Source organism: Physeter macrocephalus, chromosome 5, assembly GCF_002837175.3.
Source record: "Physeter macrocephalus isolate SW-GA chromosome 5, ASM283717v5, whole genome shotgun sequence".
In the NCBI taxonomy this organism is placed as follows: Eukaryota; Metazoa; Chordata; class Mammalia; order Artiodactyla; family Physeteridae; genus Physeter; species Physeter macrocephalus.
Genome location: NC_041218.1, coordinates 50,237,776 through 50,254,543, shown reverse-complemented (window position 1 = coordinate 50,254,543; position 16,768 = coordinate 50,237,776). Strand labels below are relative to the sequence as shown.

At 57.0% G+C, this 16,768-nt stretch overlaps 2 protein-coding genes and 1 long non-coding RNA gene across 3 annotated transcripts; 1 reads left to right on the top strand and 2 right to left on the bottom strand.

Moving 5' to 3' along the window:
- Nucleotides 1-1,887: 1,887 nt before the first annotated feature.
- Nucleotides 1,888-5,011, bottom strand: HOXA9 (homeobox A9). Its single transcript, XM_007112773.4, has 2 exons — nt 4,334-5,011; nt 1,888-3,254 (listed from the first exon to the last, which is right to left on the bottom strand). The coding sequence occupies exons 1-2, from the start codon at nt 4,911-4,913 to the stop codon at nt 3,016-3,018; spliced, it is 819 nt and encodes a 272-aa protein (XP_007112835.1). The 5' UTR covers nt 4,914-5,011; the 3' UTR covers nt 1,888-3,015.
- A 1,049-nt stretch (nt 5,012-6,060) lies between these two features.
- LOC114486308 (uncharacterized) lies at nt 6,061-10,917 on the top strand. Its single transcript, XR_003679852.2, has 3 exons — nt 6,061-8,525; nt 8,977-9,253; nt 10,820-10,917. It is a non-coding gene; the product is annotated as an uncharacterized lncRNA (long non-coding RNA).
- Nucleotides 10,132-14,858, bottom strand: HOXA10 (homeobox A10). Its single transcript, XM_024128988.2, has 4 exons — nt 14,641-14,858; nt 13,462-13,922; nt 12,868-13,372; nt 10,132-11,702 (listed from the first exon to the last, which is right to left on the bottom strand). Exons 1-4 carry the CDS (start codon nt 14,786-14,788, stop codon nt 11,428-11,430), a joined length of 1,389 nt encoding a protein of 462 aa, XP_023984756.2. The 5' UTR covers nt 14,789-14,858; the 3' UTR covers nt 10,132-11,427.
- Nucleotides 14,859-16,768: the final 1,910 nt, after the last annotated feature.

Below are 16,768 nucleotides of genomic sequence, written 5' to 3'. Positions count from 1 at the left end.
GGCCTAGTCCGGGGATCCTGGCTCGCCTGCGGGTGCTGGCTCTCCCGACCCTGTACCGGGGCGCAGACTTCGGGGCTCTCTCTCGGGGCGCCGCAGGACCCTTGGCCACCGTGTATGCCCTTTGCACACCCTCTGGGGGGTCACCAGGTCCACGGGCTGTAAGCCTTAGTCCTTGTGTCTGTCCGCCAGTCAGTTGCGTTCTCCGAGCGTCTTCGTGATGCCCCGAGGCCTGTCCTGGGCTGGGAACGGTGACCCTAGATCGGTCCCCGCGCCTGGAGCTACTGCCCCATAGCCGCCGGACAGCTGCAGCCCCGCAGCGCTAGGCCCCCGGGATGGGGGAGAAGGGGACGGGAGCGGTGCAGGTCAGGCGAGCCCCCGCCGCTTGCCTTTTTGTTTCCCAGAGAGGCTTCTGTCCAGGCGTGAGCAGCACCGAAAATATACGACCACCGTTCGCTCAAATCTGGGTCTCCCATTCCAGAAAAGCTTGCATCAAGTCGACATCTTAGGAACTTCCCAGAGTCAAGGCGGCGGGAGATGGCGGCGCGGGCGCCTTTTGCGTGGAGCCATACTGCCATCTGCTGGCACCACCTTGACACTGCAGTCCAGCAGCCCGGCCTGAACTTCGTCAGCAGCCGCCGCGGGTCGGGCGTCCCAAAGCTGGGCAAGGGCCTATCCCCGGGGGGTCTGCACGGAGCCCGGAATCTACGCTGCCGAGAGGGCAGTGCCCATAAAAGTGAGCTGTTTCCGCAGCCGCTTTATCGGCGGCAGACAGAACAAACAAATGAAAGGGCTTTGGTGGAAAATCTTAATTGGGGCTGGACAGTTGTAAACTCATTAAGGGCCGAATTCCAGACAGTTCGCAGACCCGGCCTTTATGGCACACCCTTACTGCCCATTCTTTGAAGTTACTTCTGTCTGCAACAGAGGGTGTCCCAACCTGGCGGCAGAGTGGGGTTGGGAGAGAGGGCACGCCCTATCCCCCGGCGCCCAGGCTCCCCTTTTCCGAGCCCAAACACAGATAACTTCGCAGAAATCGCGGGGGGTCGGAGTGGGGAAGGCGAGAAAAGAAAAAGGGGGAGATGAGGCTGAACCCTCCTCCACATCTAGAAGGCGCTCAGGCCTCCGAAGTTGTGGCCGTTCCCCCCGCAGCCCTTTACACCCCATAAAAGGTAACAGCCCTCATTTTCTTTTATGGCGCTTGGGGCTGGTCGGTTGCTTGGGCTCTGCCTCTGTCAGGACTTGTGCTTGGGAGGGGTGCGCGGGGCGGGGCCCAGAAGGGGCCCCCGGCAGGCCTGGCAGGGCGCGGGGGCGCAGGCCTTCAGTCCCCTGAGAGCTTCCGACTGTCCGTGCCCGCGGCCACGTTGGGGCGGCCGGGTTCCAGTTTCCCTCCTGGCAGATTCTTTAGGAGCCAGGTCCTCAGCTCTCGGTCCTGCCGCCACCCCCTCACCAGCTCCCACCCTCCTCCCCCCACCAGGGAAGAAGGCCCCCCCGGAGTCGCCCTGGATCCGGTTTGGGAAACTCTTGGGGCTCCAAGATGAAAGAGTGGCCGTTCCCAGCCACTGGCCATCCGTACGCGACACCCCAGCCCGACTTTTCTGAGGCCTCCCCGCAGTCCCGCAAATGGACACAAAGCCGAGAGCAGGGCTTCGCCGACCCTTGTTGTCCAGCGTTCCTCCGCTGCCTGCATCGCCCGACAGCCGGCCTGGTAGGCAGAGCTGAGGCCCGTCCGAACCTGGCTGCTGCAGGTTTTGGCTCCCGAAAGCCCGCTAGAGACTAAACTGAGGTTCTGTCCTTCTCCATTTCAGCCCGCCCCCCACCCCAGACTCTACCCAGGCTCCCCTGTCCCGGAGAAGAAGGTGCAAAGAGCTGACCCGCAAAAATTAGAAAAGAATCAATATTTTATTTGGCAAAAAGTTAAATATTTCAACACAATTTGGTCAGTAGGCCTTGAGGTAACTATTGCAAAATATACAGTGTATGTTCAGCCTGATGGAAACCCCAGATTCATCAAGGATACAAATCTACGGTAGCCCAATGGCGGTTTCATAGTGTATAATTTATTATCAATAAAATTAACTCCATTACAATAAGCATTCATTTTCCCCCAATTAAAATTAAACGTAAACCATAGGTAGTAACCTCTGCACATACGTATAGCTCCAAGTTTCCTCACTGTTTGGTGCAAAAACAATATTCAAACTTGTTTGATTACTTTTTCTTTAATATGTGGATTATATATATACAATGGACAAGACAGGTCTATAGAGCATGTAGAGACTAAAATGTCCACATTTCAAAAATGGAGAAAACCATGAATCTATGCATCCAGGAGAACCCTTTCTTTTCTTTTTTTTAAAATTTTATTTCACTGGGAAATCCTTACAGCTAGTTTACAATCAAAGGTTAACAGCCTAGTTATACAGAAGACATATTCCACTACAGAGCTATACCCCTATGCAACTGCTTTCTCCCCTCATAAACAACCTGAGTTCAAATCGAATTCTAGCTTTCACAATCACAACGGGTGCATCACCCATCACAGAAGTTTGAGTCACAAAACATAATTACCACAATAAAACACAGTGTTCAAGTATCTGGGCAGATCGCTCTGCCGCACAAAGACCAAATTAAATTAACTACACAGACTAAACACTATACAGCCCGCCGTCAACACTTGTGCATTATAAAAAGGTAGTTATTTTTGTTTATTTGTTTTAAGTCAGGAACAGGTAGATTTTTAAAAAATATATACAAGCTAGCACATACAGCCATCAGCGCTAATGCCCCCCCCCTTTTTTCTGTCTTATAGAAAATGGAAAGCTTACAATACCTCCTCCATCAAAGCGGCAGGCCAAGGAACCAGCCTGAGCAGGGTTTGCCAGGGGGAGATGAGGCCTGGAGTTTAGAGCCGCTTTCTGCGGGGTGGTGGAGGCCGGGGTGGGGTGGGGGTAGGAGAAGGGGACGGGCAGTTCTCTCTCTCTAGCTCGCTCTCTTTTCAAATTAACTTGAGTCACATCACTCGTCTTTTGCTCGGTCCTTGTTGATTTTCTTCATTTTCATCCTGCGGTTCTGGAACCAGATCTTGACCTGCCTCTCAGTGAGGTTGAGCAGTCGGGCCACCTCGTACCTGCGGTCCCTGGTGAGGTACATGTTGAACAGAAATTCTTTCTCCAGTTCCAGCGTTTGGTGTTTTGTATAGGGGCAGCGCTTCTTCCGCGTGGAGCGAGCGTGGAGCCAGTTGGCAGCCGGGTTACCTGCGTGGGAGCGAGAGAGAGGAGGGATTTAGGAGGAGAAGAAGCACGCCCACCCCTCTCCGCTGGGGGCTAGGAAAACTCCTGGGGTCTTCAGCCAAAGTTCAGGACGCTGCTGAATTGGTTAGGGAAGGCAGGCGAGCCTCCAACACAATGGAACCCTGGCACAGGAGACGCAGGGACGGTCACTTACAATTGCACGCCGTAAAACCTCGGCTCCCTCCCCTCCCCTCTGAGGCCCTCCTTTCTCTTCCTCTGTCCTCCGGTCCCCTCCTCTCCTTCCTCCCGCTCTCCGCACATTGTGTAAGAAGTGAAATTTGAAAACAGATCTCTTTCTTGCCACACAGGGGGAAACCACTCTGCCCTGTATTCCTTAGCAATATTAATATTCTATTCTCCTTCTCACTGACTATCTTCCCTTTCCACCTTTCCTTCTACTATTCTCCCCACTCCTTATTTTGACCTCCCTGGAAGGCCGTGGGAGCTGGGCAGGCCGGCACGGCGCCCCTAGGCACCCCAAGACCGTTGATCACTACTCGGGTTTATTTGAATAATCTAGCATGGGGACCCTCGTGTCTCAGTCGCCTGCAGCCACATCTTGGGCAGGATTTACACCGCCACTGGCTGGAGCAAGAAGTGGAGAGAATCAGCAGTCTTCCCCAGTGTCCCGGGTCAGGCTGCCCCGGCTGGCTGCAGTTGCTGCCGCCGCTGCTCCCGGACAATCTAGCCGCACAAAAGACTTTCTCTGCCGCGCTGCTTTCGAAGAAATCTCCCAAAGTATCTCTGTCTTGGTCCCGGGCAGCCAAGGAAAGGGGCGGTGGGTCTTGGCTCGTACCGCAGCGCCTGCCCCGCCCCCTCTCTCGGCAGCAGCCGCCTCCCCTCCCCCGGAGCGCCCGCTTGTCACTGCTTTCAGGACTTGGGGCCCCATCCGAGGCCTCCCAAACAGCAACTTCTGGCTCCCCGCCTTTGCTCAGGAGGCTCCCAGCGCGGGCGAAGGCTGGTTCCGGAGAAAGCTGACGGGCCGGCAGATCCGGGTGGCCGGCGTGGAGGCGGTGGTTGGTCTGGAGGGAGGAGACACTTACTGGGATCGATGGGGGGCTTGTCTCCGCCGCTCTCATTCTCAGGATTGTTTTCGGAGAAGGCGCCTTCGCTGGGCTGTTTTTCTCTATCAACTGGAGGAGAACCACAAGCATAGTCAGTCAGGGACAAAGTGTGAGTGTCAAGCGTGGGACAGTCACCCCTTCTGGCCGACAGCGGTTCAGGTTTAATGCCATAAGGCCGGCTGGAGGGCAAGCCCGCGAAGGAGAGCGCGCCGGGCGTGGGCTCCAGCCAGGAGCGCATGTACCTGCCGTCCGGCGCCGCCGCCGCCACGGGCGCCTGGGGGTGCACGTAGGGGTGGTGGTGATGGTGGTGATACACTGCCGCGGGCACCGCATTGGCGCCCGCCGCGTGCACCGGGTTCCACGAGGCGCCAAACACCGCCGCCTTGGACTGGAAGCTGCACGGACTGAAATCGGGGTGCTCCGCCAGCGCCGCGGCCTGCCGGGGGGGCTGGCCCAGGGCTCCCGGCGCGTAGCGGCCCGCGCCCAGCTCATCCGCGGCATCGGCGCCCAGCAGGAATGAGTCCACGTAGTAGTTGCCTAGGGCCCCGGTGGTGGCCATCGCCGTGCCCCGCGCCCGGCCGGCCCGGCCCGACCCGCGGAAATTATGAAACTGCAGATTTCATGTAACAACTTGGTGGCACCAGGGGGAAGTACAGTCACCTAATAAGTTGCCGGCGCCCGCGCCCCCATTGGCCGCGCGCGTCACGTGCCCGCCCGGCAGAACAATAACGCGTAAATCACTCCGCACGCTATTAATGGCCCAGTGTTTTGCAGTCATAATTTTTATAGCAAAAGCCATATGTTTTTATGCAAAGGGATCGCAGCGCTCCACGATCGGGTTTGTTTTAATTGTGGCCAACGAAGATTAAAAGATCAAATCTGGCCTTGCCGCGGTACTCCCTTCCCCTCCCACCGCCACCACCAGACACACACTTCTTAAGAGGACTATTTTATATCACAATTAATCACGCCATCAGCAAGGCGCGGGTCCCGCGTGCGAGTGCGGCCGGCGGAGCCCCTCACATAAAATTAGACAATAATTGAAGCCATAAAAAGCCAGCCAAATCGCATTCTCGCTCTACTGTATTTAAATCTATATTTATGATATTTCATAAGGAGTTATTGTTTCAGAAGCCACACAGGCTGGTGGGAAGTTGGGAACGACCAACAGATCCGTTTGACTCGTCGTGGCTCCCAGCTGTAAAAATTTACGAGGACTTGGAAAGGTTAAATTAGACTGTTGTGTTTGGTTGGCGAGCTCCCTGTAAATAATCCTTGTGGTCCCAGGAGATGCGAATTTACCGGGCCGGTCGAGAAAAGTCAAATTCAACGCAGTATCCGTCCCAAACTGAGCCACCACCGCCCCTGTCGGAGGGCGCTGGGCAGGGACGGGCCGCCGAGAGGGCAGCACCTATTGTGGGCCCCCGGAATTTGCCCGACTGGAGCGCAGGGCGCCCGGACAGCTACCAAATTCGCCGGTGAGCCTCCAGCGAGGGCCCGACCGAGGACCGGCCAGAAAGGGAGTGGCCAGCCGTCGCTGAGGCGATGGGCTTGAGGACCTGGTTGTGACGCGCACTCGGCCCCAACCCCGCGCACACGCGAGCCCAGCGCGCCCTGCTCGTGGTCAGCCCGGAATCACTATCCCCCACCCCCGGCGGACGCAGCAGGCGGCCCAGGCCCGTGCTCCAACCTCGAAGGCCCTAACGCTGAGCTCTGCAGGCCTCGTCGCATTCCCTGAATCTGAGCTGCGAAAAAACACGAGGCAGTATCAATGAAAGGCGAGCCCGCTGGCGAAAAGGCAGACCCGCCTAAGAGATCCCGCGGCTCCAGTAGCTGGGAGGCCCGCACCGGAGCGATTGGCCTCCAGGCCCCCGTATGAGTCCTGCAGGGCTCCTTCCTTCCTGGCTCCTATCCCGGGCCCGCCTCGGTTATCCACCCGACCCGAGGCTCGGCAGAGTTACAAGGCCCAAAGCGAGGGGCCGCAGCTCAAGTCCAGGGCTAGAAATTAAAACGGGGAGGGGCACAGGGCATTGACTTTTAATCCCATTCCTTAGTTTGGCCAAATTGAGGAAGGTATTTCTCACCCCTTAGAGTCTTTCCGAGGTAAATTTAAAGGCCTCGGCCTGGATGTTAATTGAAAAACAAAAACAAAAAGCTACTCCAAACCCGAAAAGAAAGAAGCGACTCCTAAAAACGGGGTAATTAAATTCACGTGTGAACACTGTGCTTGCAAGAGTGTGTTTCTCATTAGCCCACTTCCCTGGCGGCGAGGGCGGGCGGGCGGCATTGGTCGCTTCCATCTTCTTTTTTGCCTTCATCCTCCCCAACTGTTCTAGTAATCCCCCAAACCCTGATACACCCCTATCCCAGGCGGGGACCCTCAAATGCCAGGCTCTCCCCGAGAATGAGGCTGCGAAGCCGCGCAGAGACCAACCGGGTACCCCTTCCTCGGCCCGCGCCGGAAGAGGGAAGTGGCCGACACAATGAACTCCGACGTGGCCGGTCCTGGCCGCCTCGGCCCCCTCCTTCCTAATATTTTCCTTTCCCTGTAAATTCCTCCGCCTTATCCGCACCCTCACCGCAGCTCAGGGTGTCCCAAATATCGACCTCTTAGATTTTCATTAAGAAAAATTAACCCTGGAGGAAACCTTCACTCCTAATTGTAATTGTCTGCCAACGGGCTGGATACGCCTGCTTGCCGTTTCCTTTTTTTTTTTTTTTTTGTAGCCAGAGAAGACACCAGTGATTATTAGTATTTTTTTAAATTAAAAGGCTGGGTTTCTTTAAATAGCCTTAGCGGCCCCAAGTAGGACACTTACTAAATAATTAGCAGGCATCGAGAATTAAGCAGTCTTTACTGATGCCCAGAAAGGAGGGAAATCACAAAACTAAATGTTATCCCTATGTAGCCCACAGGTTTGGGGAGAGAATATTCAGGCTTTTGTGTCTGCTTTTATTTTGGAAGTGAAAAGGATTGTGTGTGCGTACAGAAACAATAAATGGGTGTGATTACAAACTGCCTCTTCTAGCCTGAGAGTTCAAAAACCTTGGCCTCCAAAACAAATCCAATACTCAGGTCCTGAAAATGGCAGGGAGGAATTGAGGTGAATGCCGTATGCTGGCCTTTCAGATAACAGGAGGGCAGGCTGAGCAGTGAAAATAGTTCCTGGGCTGCTGGAGCTGAGAAGAGAAGCGCTGCTCCGTGGGCTTTAGCCCGAAGGCCCACGTGTGTGTTGGGGGATATGGAGGGGTAGAAGTTGTTTTCAGTTTCCTGTAGCGAGAATGGTCCCTCTGGCTTCAAACCATGGCCTACAACTTGGAACACGGACTCAAGTTTGTATTCCAACGGTTCTGGAATTCAGGATTCCTTTCCCCTATCATTTGAAACAGACCGGCACTGGAAGGGTTCCCTTCTCTAGCATCTGTCCCCACAAGGATGCCATATCTAACATACTCTGAACCTGACAGAAGTTACTGACAAGCAAGCAGCCAATCTTTGCCCTAGCGGGGCTCCCTTATCGCGGTTAAAGCCGGAGCCTGGACTCGCAGGCCGGGAGAGCCGAGGAAGCTTGCCGGGAGAGCCGAGGAAGCTTCCCGGCAGAGTTCCCTGCGTGACGCTCCACCGAGCCTGGCTAGGCCTCAGCCCAGGTCTCAACCTCAGCTCCCCAGTGAAGTTGGCGACAGGCCTCCTTGCCCTCGGAGTGGGCACACAGAAACGCCGCGAATGCCCCTAATCAGATCTCCTAGGCTGCCGCCGAGTAGAAACGCCAGGCTGCCGCCATCCGGTCGTGATCGTAACCGAGGCCTTGTCTGTGCCGTGGCATACCAGGCCCAGATCCACAGCCTTCGACAGCCGCACCCCTCGAGCCCTTCCTCTGCAGATTCCGACCTCTACTTGAACGCGCATAGAAAAATAAGACACCCCCCCTCCACCGCTCTCCCCAAGCAAGCCCTGGATCTCTCCCGGTTCCCTCCCAAAGGAATAGTTGGGGAGGAGAGGAGGTGGAGATAGAAAACTGGACATAGACCGAAGGTGAAAGAAAAACAAAGAAAAGGAAAGAAAAAAAGGAAGGAGTAAAGAAGAAAGAAAAAAGAGGAAGGAAGGAGGGAAGGAAAGAAGGAAGAGTCAAAGGCAGCTCTTGGGAGCAGAGGGCGGTTTACAGAGAGAAGGGTAAGTGACAAATCCAGGATCACAGCTCCTGTTAGCCCTGTCCCTCATAATTTAGACCGAGTCTCCACTGGCAAAGGGATCTTTCCTGATCTCGTACCCTGGATTGGGGCTGGAGGTGTCCCAGCCTTGCAGGAGAATGGCAGAGTCCCTAGCCAGGCGCAGGCCTGGAGCGGGGGGAGGCCCAGGATGGAAGCGTGCGCCCCTGACCTTGAATGGCCCGAGGCCCAGAATTCCTACCACGCCCCTGGCGTCCGCGAAGGAGCAGCTAACCTGACCGTACCTGCTCCGGGCCAGATGGGGGCGGGTGGGGGGGGGAGTGAGGCCAGCAGCCTGGCAGAGCGCTGAGGAGGCAGCGTCGAGGCTCCTGCGCGGGATAAGCCGAGGTTGCCACCACAGGCCTGGTATGACCAGGGCCCGGATGCCCCGCCCGGCCCGGCCCCCGCGCGCACAGGTACCTGAGACGATTTCAACTGAAGTAATGAAGGCAGTGTCGTGCTGTCGAGAGAAAGGTGGATCCCAACAACAGGAAACTACCTAAATCACCGACCAGTTCTGGTGCTGCCCGCGCGGAGCTGCCTCGCCCGCCGCCGCCGCCGTTACTGCCGCCGCCGCCGCCAAAGGAGAACCCTGTGATCGCGCCCGGCCCCTCGCCAACCTGCGCCCGCCGCTGTCACTGTGTGTTCAGGGCTGCCGCTAAGGCATCACGGATGGAGAAGCCACCGGCCCCGGTAAGGTAAACCTGGGAGAAGAAGGGAAGGAAGGTAAAGGAGAGAGAGGAAAATGGAAGGAGGGGAGAAAGCGAGAAGAGAGGAGGGGACGAGCACTGTGCGGGCTGGTTTCCCAAATCTTGCAGCTCAGCGACCCGGCGCGGCGCCGAGCGGCGGCAGCCCTGGGCGATTCGAAAGCGCAAGGGACAGCAAGGAGTCCGGCTCCCTGTCTGGCCTCGGCCTCCCGCGCTCGCTCCCTGCCACTCGCTCTCCCCCTCTCTCCCTCCCCGCCAGCCAGCCAGCCAGCCAGCCAGCCGGGGCGCGCGCTCCTGCGCCCCCTCCCCCCTGCTGTCGCCCCCCCACCACCTCCCGCGAGCAGGAAACGCGTGGCCCCGCCGAGGGCGACCAGGTCGTGGAGGCCTGCTGGGGGAGGGAGGACCCATGCAGCCCCGCCGCGGTCTACCTAACCGCTGCTGCGGACGCTAGTGACGCGCTGTGGGCCCAGCCTGCTCCCCGGAGTCCTAGGCTGGGGGTCATTTAGGACCCGGAGACCCACGAAATAACCAGCCTCTGCGAACCTCCCGGGGGGCTCCCGAAAGAAATCCTGTTTGGCTTCCTCTGTCTATGCAGCTCCTCTCTCAACTGAAACCACTGGTCCAAGACAGCCACAATCCAGATATACTAGCAAGTCATAAAACTGAACAAAAGCCGACAAACCTTACGGCACCAGGGCTATAGGGCCCAGACAAATTACGACCGTCTAGGTAATATTTAAATAGATGCCTAAAGTAATTGCAGGGGGCGCGGGCTAGTCCTCCTGTTGTAAAAGTGGTGGACGGGATAAAGTGGAAGGTGAAGATAAGAAGTCAAAAAAAAAAAAAGAGGTAAAATTAAAAAGCTTCATTCCACAGCTTTTATTCTTCTATAAGAACATAAACATCGTCTTTTTCCACGCACAGCAGCATTACAATATTAATTTATTCTGATTTAAGATTAGAAGTAAATAGAGCTAGAACTAACATTTATAATAACGATAGAATGCATTTGCATAAAACAAGATTGGCAATTTTTCATAATAATAGACATTTATACAGATTTGTATTTTATAGTTTTTTCTTTTTCTGCACCTACAGGTTTGACCCTTTTATGCATGTAACTTCACAGTATAAAGGAAACCCAACAGTGTCTCCCTTCTCTAGTCTATTCCGCTTGCCCCAGCCCTCCTTGGTTTCCGTGAATTTTAGAAAGAAAAAAAAAGAAAAGAAAAGAAAAAAGGGAAAAACGAGGGAAAATACCTCCACAAGATAGGGAGAATAATGGTGTGCTTGTTGTGTGTTACCAGTGGTAACAATTATTTAATGACAAAAAAAATCCACTAAATCTGCAGGTATAAACAAAACAAAATATGATCATTTATCTACAGCCAGAAGGGCATGGAAATTCAGAGTGAGTGAAGTAATTTAGTCCCACAATGCGAGACCTTACACAAACTGGAAGAGAAGTTTCCTTCTCCTGGTCATTCTTTTCTCTTTTAAAGCTGGGATATCTTACAGAGGAAGGAAAAAGTAATCTTTCTGACTTTCTCAGTTTTGCCAATCAGCCAAAGTCAAGCCCTTTTGCCAACCTGCGTGTCCATGCCTGCAAGCCCTTCTCTTTGCCAAGGAAGAAAGGAAGAAAGAAAAAAGAAACCCAGGGGCCTGTATCTCCTGATTAAACACAGCCCAGCACTCCAGGCAGGCAAGCCCGGTGGCGGCTCCTTGCACCATTGACCTCAGGCCAGACACCTCAGCTGCCTACAATGCGACCTCCGCCGCCTTCTGGCTAGGTTTGCCGGCCCTGCAGGAAACCAGCTCCACCGGGAGGACAGAGGCCATTTCAAGCAGTGGAACCCCGAGACAGAAAACCATCCCTGTCACCGCTTTACATTTAGGACAATATCTCTCTATATAGAATTTTAGCGCTATATGGCTTTTTCCCCCAGAAAACAACAAATAAACCAGCACCAAGCAAACAGAAAAAGAAACAAAAAGTTAGAACAAACCAGCCCTGCACAGATGTAACGGCCAGCGAGATGGTGAGTGTGGGAAGGGAGGAATGGGGCTCCGGCACAGGTGCGAGTTCCTGGGCAGAGCCGAAGACAGAGGGAGCAGAATGGCTCTCTGGAAGCGAAAAGAACCGCATTGCCTGGAGCTTCATCAGGAAAAATTAAAGTTGGCTGTGAGCTCCCGGATCCGGTTTTCTCGGTTCATTTTCTTCAGTTTCATCCTGCGGTTCTGAAACCAGATTTTAACTTGTCTGTCCGTGAGGTGGACGCTGCGGCTGATCTCTAGGCGCCGCTCTCGAGTAAGGTACATGTTGAACAGAAACTCCTTTTCCAGCTCCAGCGTCTGGTGCTTGGTGTAGGGGCAGCGTTTCTTCCGGCCGCTCTTTGCAGTGAGCCAGTTGGCTGCGTTTTCGCCTTTGGAATTGCCTGGCATTTAAGAGAATAAAGAGGGGAAGGTTAAATCGAGGCCACGCGGGCTGCACGCAGGGGTGAATTCGGATCGTGCCTACCGTAAGAGGGATGCCCTGAGCCACACGGAGAGAGTTATGCCCCCCTTTAGCTTGCCCAGGGAGAGCAGTTCCTCCAAAAGTCATGTGCAAAATCGAGTGGGCCTCCAATCTACACCTACTCTCCCAATTTACATTTTCCTCCGCTTTTTCCCAAACACCTGTTTTAACACAAAACTGCCAGGCGCTTGCAGAAGGAACGGCCTGGGAGGGCAGGCTGTATATCTTGAACTTAACGCCTTTCGGTGCTTCTCGCCCCAAGGCAGCCTAGCATTTCCTGCAGCCCCCAGGCTGGGTGCGCAGAGTGGTAACTTGGAAGGGGGGCGGGCCACGTGGCTGTGTCTCACTCCAGTTCCCTGGTTGCCCAAGGCCTGATGAGGAGAGGAAGAAGGACATAGATGGGACATGGGGAAGGCACGAAAAACTGATTGGGGTCAAGGGCCCTGCCTCACGTCTCTCCAGGAGCCAGGGACGTGCAATCTGGGCGATTTCGAGTTCCAGGGGAGGCGAAATGGCCCCTCTCTGACTCTCAGATCAGGGCCCAGGCATCCGGGCTGCATATGCCTTTTCTTCTCCCCGCAACGAGGATTCCCGTCCCTCCAGCAACTTTGAAAAAAGCAAGGGGGATCGTAAACTCGAACTTCGCCGGTTAATGGGCTTATTTATTGGTGTTGGCGGCTGCTTATTTTGGATGCCTTACAAACATCCGCGCTATCTGCGGGCGAGACACTTTCCCTCCCTCCTCCTCCCCCCCGCGTGGGCCGCGCCTGGCAGGCTGGGCCCAGACCACCGCTTAGGGTGCTCCGGGGCTCGGAGAAGGGCACGCACAAGAGGGGAGCTGCTTGCCGGTGTCCTCGCCCCCAGCCGGAGGACGTCTTGGTGTGGGGCGCTAAGCCTGACATGAATTTTTACTGCGTCCCCACGCCCAAATATTAAAAAGCAAGTTCACAAGGTCAGCCTGCCTGCAGTTCGGGCCAAGGCCGACCGGCTGCCGTGCGGACTCCTGGCTCTCTGCTCCTTCCCTTCTCTGGGTCTGCCTGTCTGCCTGCCCGCCTGACTGCGGCCCTTCAGCGCGCCCTGCTTACCCAGGGAGTCCTTCTCGGGCGAGGCTTTGCTGCTCTCGGAAGGGGCGGGGGAGAGCTCCTCCGCAGCCGAAGACGACGCGTGCGCCTCCTCGTCGCCCTGCGAGCCCCCGCCGCCGCCACCGCAGGCCAGCGTGGGGGGCGGCGGCGAATCGAGGGCTCGCTCCTTCCGGGCTGCATCCGCAGAACCGGAGGCGAGCGCGGGTGGCGGGTCGAAGCCGCGCCCCGGGGGCTGAGCAGGGAACGGGCCGGCGCCGAGCTGCTGCGCGCCGCCGCCGCCGCCGCTGCCGTAGCCCTTGGCGGTGCCATAGGCCTGAGAGAGGCGGAAGTAGCCAGGCACTGGCACCCCGCTGGAGGTGCCCAGGGCGCAGCCTTCAGGCGGCGGGCCCCGCGGGAAGGGGCCCAGCTCGGCAGCGGCGGACGAGCCTTTGGGGCATTTGTCAGCCGAGTCGTAGAGGCAGTAGGAGGTCTCCTCTTTGATGTTCTGCGCGAAAGAGCACGAGGTGGCCTGCGGCGGGGGCTGGGGTGGTTGCGGCGGGGGCGGCGGCTGCTGCTGGGGCTGCGGCGGCGGCGGCGGCCCTTCAGACGGCAGGTGGCCTGCGGCGGGGGCTGGGGTGGTTGCGGCGGGGGCGGCGGCTGCTGCTGGGGCTGCGGCGGCGGCGGCCCTTCAGACGGCTCCATCCGGCATGACCGGGGCGCTTCCAGCCACAGATCTATAGGCGCGGGCGCGTAGCCGTGAGCCCCGGGACCCAGGCCCCCGCTGCCACCACCGCCGCCCGGCGACGCCGCCTCATTGCGCTTGCCTCCCAGAGCCGGGAAGAGCCCGCAGCTCTGCAGCCCGTAGGGCAGGTCGGCGGCCGACGGCAGGTAGACCCCGCCGTGGGCATAGTAGCCACCGCCGCCGCCCCCCGCGCCGCTGCCACCACCGCCAGCCTCGCCTCTGCCGGAGCTGATGAGCGAGTCGACCAAAAAAGAGTTCGCGGCGGGGCTCTCCGAGCATGACATTGTTGTGGGATAATTTGGCGAAGGAAGCAGATAGCCCTTTCTGGCTGACATTTCTTGTGCAAAACATGCTGAATACGATTAGCAATCCCCCCGCACCGCGGCAAGCGCCCGCAGCCAATCCTGAGCCAGAGTTTCCGCGCGACCACTCCCAGTTTGGTTTCGTAGGCGCGGGGCTGCTCTCCGAGGGCGCCCTCCGAGCCCGCGATTGATATAAATATGTAATCTGTATTGATGGGCCGCGAGACGCACACCCAATACCTCAGCCCAAAGGCCAGGAGCTGCGGGGGCCGCCCCAACGTGGCTGGTGGGGCCCCTGGCCCCTGGGCTCGCTCCGCCCATGCCCAGACGCGCGCCCTCCTTTGGGGCCTGTTTGAAGGGCCCCTGGGCCCTGCGCAGTTAACAAGTGGGGTGTTTACGGTGCACACCCCGGCCCGCCTTGGGTGCTCCCCATTTTAATTTCGGAATCGGCCACCAGACCTCGGTGCACTCTAGACACTAAGGGGGGCCGTCAGGGCCTCAAGCCCTTCCCATTCAGCCCTGGACCTGGAGCTGTCTCCCCAAGGTGGTGGACCTATTCCTAAGGTCACCAGGATCCTCAGAGTGTCCGAAATCCAGAGCAGACTGGAAGCCGGCAGTTGCCACTTCTTTCTTGCATCCCTCACAGAACTCTCCCCAAAATGCAACGCCCTGGCCTCTCAACCCCGTACGCCCTCCGCTCCTCCTCCACCCGTGGGTTGATCCAGTTAGGATGTTTACCTATGGCGTGCTCACCTGGCTTGCCTTCTCTGCAGCTCCTGTCGGTGAACCTTGGTGGGCTGCCACGAGTCAGGGGTTGAGGCGACTGACCACTTTGGCTGAGAGACTCCCCCACCCTTTTACTCCAAGGCCAGAGCGAGGTCCAGCCACCCCGCAGCCACATGGCGCTGGCAGCCTCTAAGCTCCTACGCCTTTGGGGGAAGTGAAAGAAACATTGATCTTCAGGGTTTTTGGCTTACCGGGAGGCGAAGACCTGGAGGGGGAAACTTGGAGGGGGCAAACGGACACCTCTGCCACACAATTCTCCTCGAACTCTCCCTTTAGCCTTGGCATTCGCACGCTGCCGGAGGCTAAGACAAGAACGGGTGTCACCACACTCCTGCCTCTCGGTCCCCTCCCCTCTTCCTCCCTCCCCTCCAAACCCACGGCTGGGGCATCCCTCACTCCCGCAGTGTGCGCATTTTAACGAGGCCCGCGGTGAGGAAATCCGTTCTCTGTAAGGCCTGGCTGGGCTCGTGGCCCAAGTTATAGGCGCGTTCGGAGGCCAGGCCCTTTGCTCAACAGACACCGGGGCCTCCTTCTTCCCTGGCCTTAGTCAACTGGAAACGGCAGGCCCAGGGCGCTAGCCCCCAAGTGTGGGCCTCATACATGTCTCAGGAAATGCGACCTTTTCCGGCCGGATCCAGGGAGCCCAGGAGGTCGCTGCCTTGCCCCTAGCCTACCTACGGGCTAGAGCTCTCCAGGATGTCCCAGGCCTGCCCACTCCGCCAGCTCCAGTCCCTGCAGAGGGCTTGACTGGATTTGCTGAACGCCGGGATCCCGCTGCGGGCGGCGGCGGGGAAAGACCCTTGCCTTCCGGGTGATTTGCCAGGCACTTGGCCTTGTTCCTCCCAATATGAACTCAGTCGGAGGAGGAAGCCGAGCCTGAGAGGACCCAGAGAGAGCGTATGGGAGAGCTGGCGGCAGAGCCCTGGTGCTGGCTTCTGAGATGCAAGTAAGCAGTTGCGGTCTCTGCCGGCAGCGGCTGCTCGGCGCGCAGCACCCGGAGGCCGTGCCACCGCTTGCGCTGCGCTCCAGCCACTTACACCTCTGCGCCCCGCGGTGACCGGCTCTGCGGACTGGACGTCTGGGGCGGAGAAGAGAGGGATAGAGAGAGAAAGAGAGGAACAGAAGGAAAAAAGGACAGAGGGAGAGAAAAGAGAGGGAGAAAAGGGGAGAGAGAGCATGAGAGAGTCAGCTCTCTCCAGTCCGACAGGGTCTTGAGGCTGCAGTAGCGGCGCAGCCGAATCAAGTGAGGGGTCTGTGCCGAGAGATCAGGATCTGTCCTTCACTCTCCATATCGCTCAAACGCCCAAGGCCAAGACAAATTTTAATCGGGCTAGGCCCACGAGGTCAACGAACTTGAGTACCAAAAGCTTCAGACCACGCAGCCCAGGATCCTTCCCCAGATGGGCTTGGTCCTTACCCACCTTGTAAGGAGAGTGAAACTGACTGGAACTCCTGCGCTCAGCAGTGCTACTGGGAAATGCCACAAAGCTGAGAACTGCCTGAGAAGGGGGTTTTGCCCCTCAGCACTGTCCATACCTCTCAGGAAATCTCTGCCCAGTGGGAAGTAGGTTCCAAGTACAAGAGAGGGTCCCTTGAGGACAATGAGCCCCAGCAGGCCAGTGAGCCAGGACTTGGTGCCTTTTCAGACAAAATGCAGAAAGCAACTTCCCAGCCCACAGGTTAGGAAGGACCAGTGGCCACAGGAGAGAATGCTTGAGATGGTGGAGGCTAAAAAAATAAAGTGAAAGACAACGCTCTAAAGGATGTAAACCTGTCTTTCTTAACTTTCTTGGAAGTTAAGGCCCGCTTTGGTAAATCTAAGGCCACGTTCTGACTCTTATCCTGTGAAAAATGCACATCTGTGCGTTCCCACAATTTGACCCATTATTTTCAGGGAGTTCACAGACCCCTCAAAGCCTTTTCCTTGGGGTCTCCAGAATGTTCCAGGACTCTCCGGGAAATCAGCAGCCCTGCCAGTTTGACTAGTAAGACAAGCTGGGTACCCCGCTGTAGGCAGCTCAGGCCCAATCTAGTTAGAGCTCTGTAGGGTGGCCAAATGGGCTTCTAGGCTGAATGGGATCCAAGAGCATGCACG

What these genes read in the sequence shown, in the direction of transcription:
- HOXA9 (XM_007112773.4), bottom strand. Translation starts at nt 4,913, where the DNA reads ATGGCCACCACCGGGGCCCTAGGCAACTACTACGTGGACTCATTCCTG. An exon ending in CAAGCCCCCCATCGATCCCA is followed by an intron (nt 3,255 to 4,333) that starts GTAAGTGTCTCC and finishes GCTCCCACGCAG; the next exon opens with GTAACCCGGCTGCCAACTGG.
- HOXA10 (XM_024128988.2), bottom strand. Translation starts at nt 14,788, where the DNA reads ATGTGGCTGCGGGGTGGCTGGACCTCGCTCTGGCCTTGGAGTAAAAGG. An exon ending in CTGCAGAGAAGGCAAGCCAG is followed by an intron (nt 13,923 to 14,640) that starts GTGAGCACGCCA and finishes GTTTTGCACAAG; the next exon opens with AAATGTCAGCCAGAAAGGGC. An exon ending in GCCCGAGAAGGACTCCCTGG is followed by an intron (nt 11,703 to 12,867) that starts GTAAGCAGGGCG and finishes CTTAAATGCCAG; the next exon opens with GCAATTCCAAAGGCGAAAAC.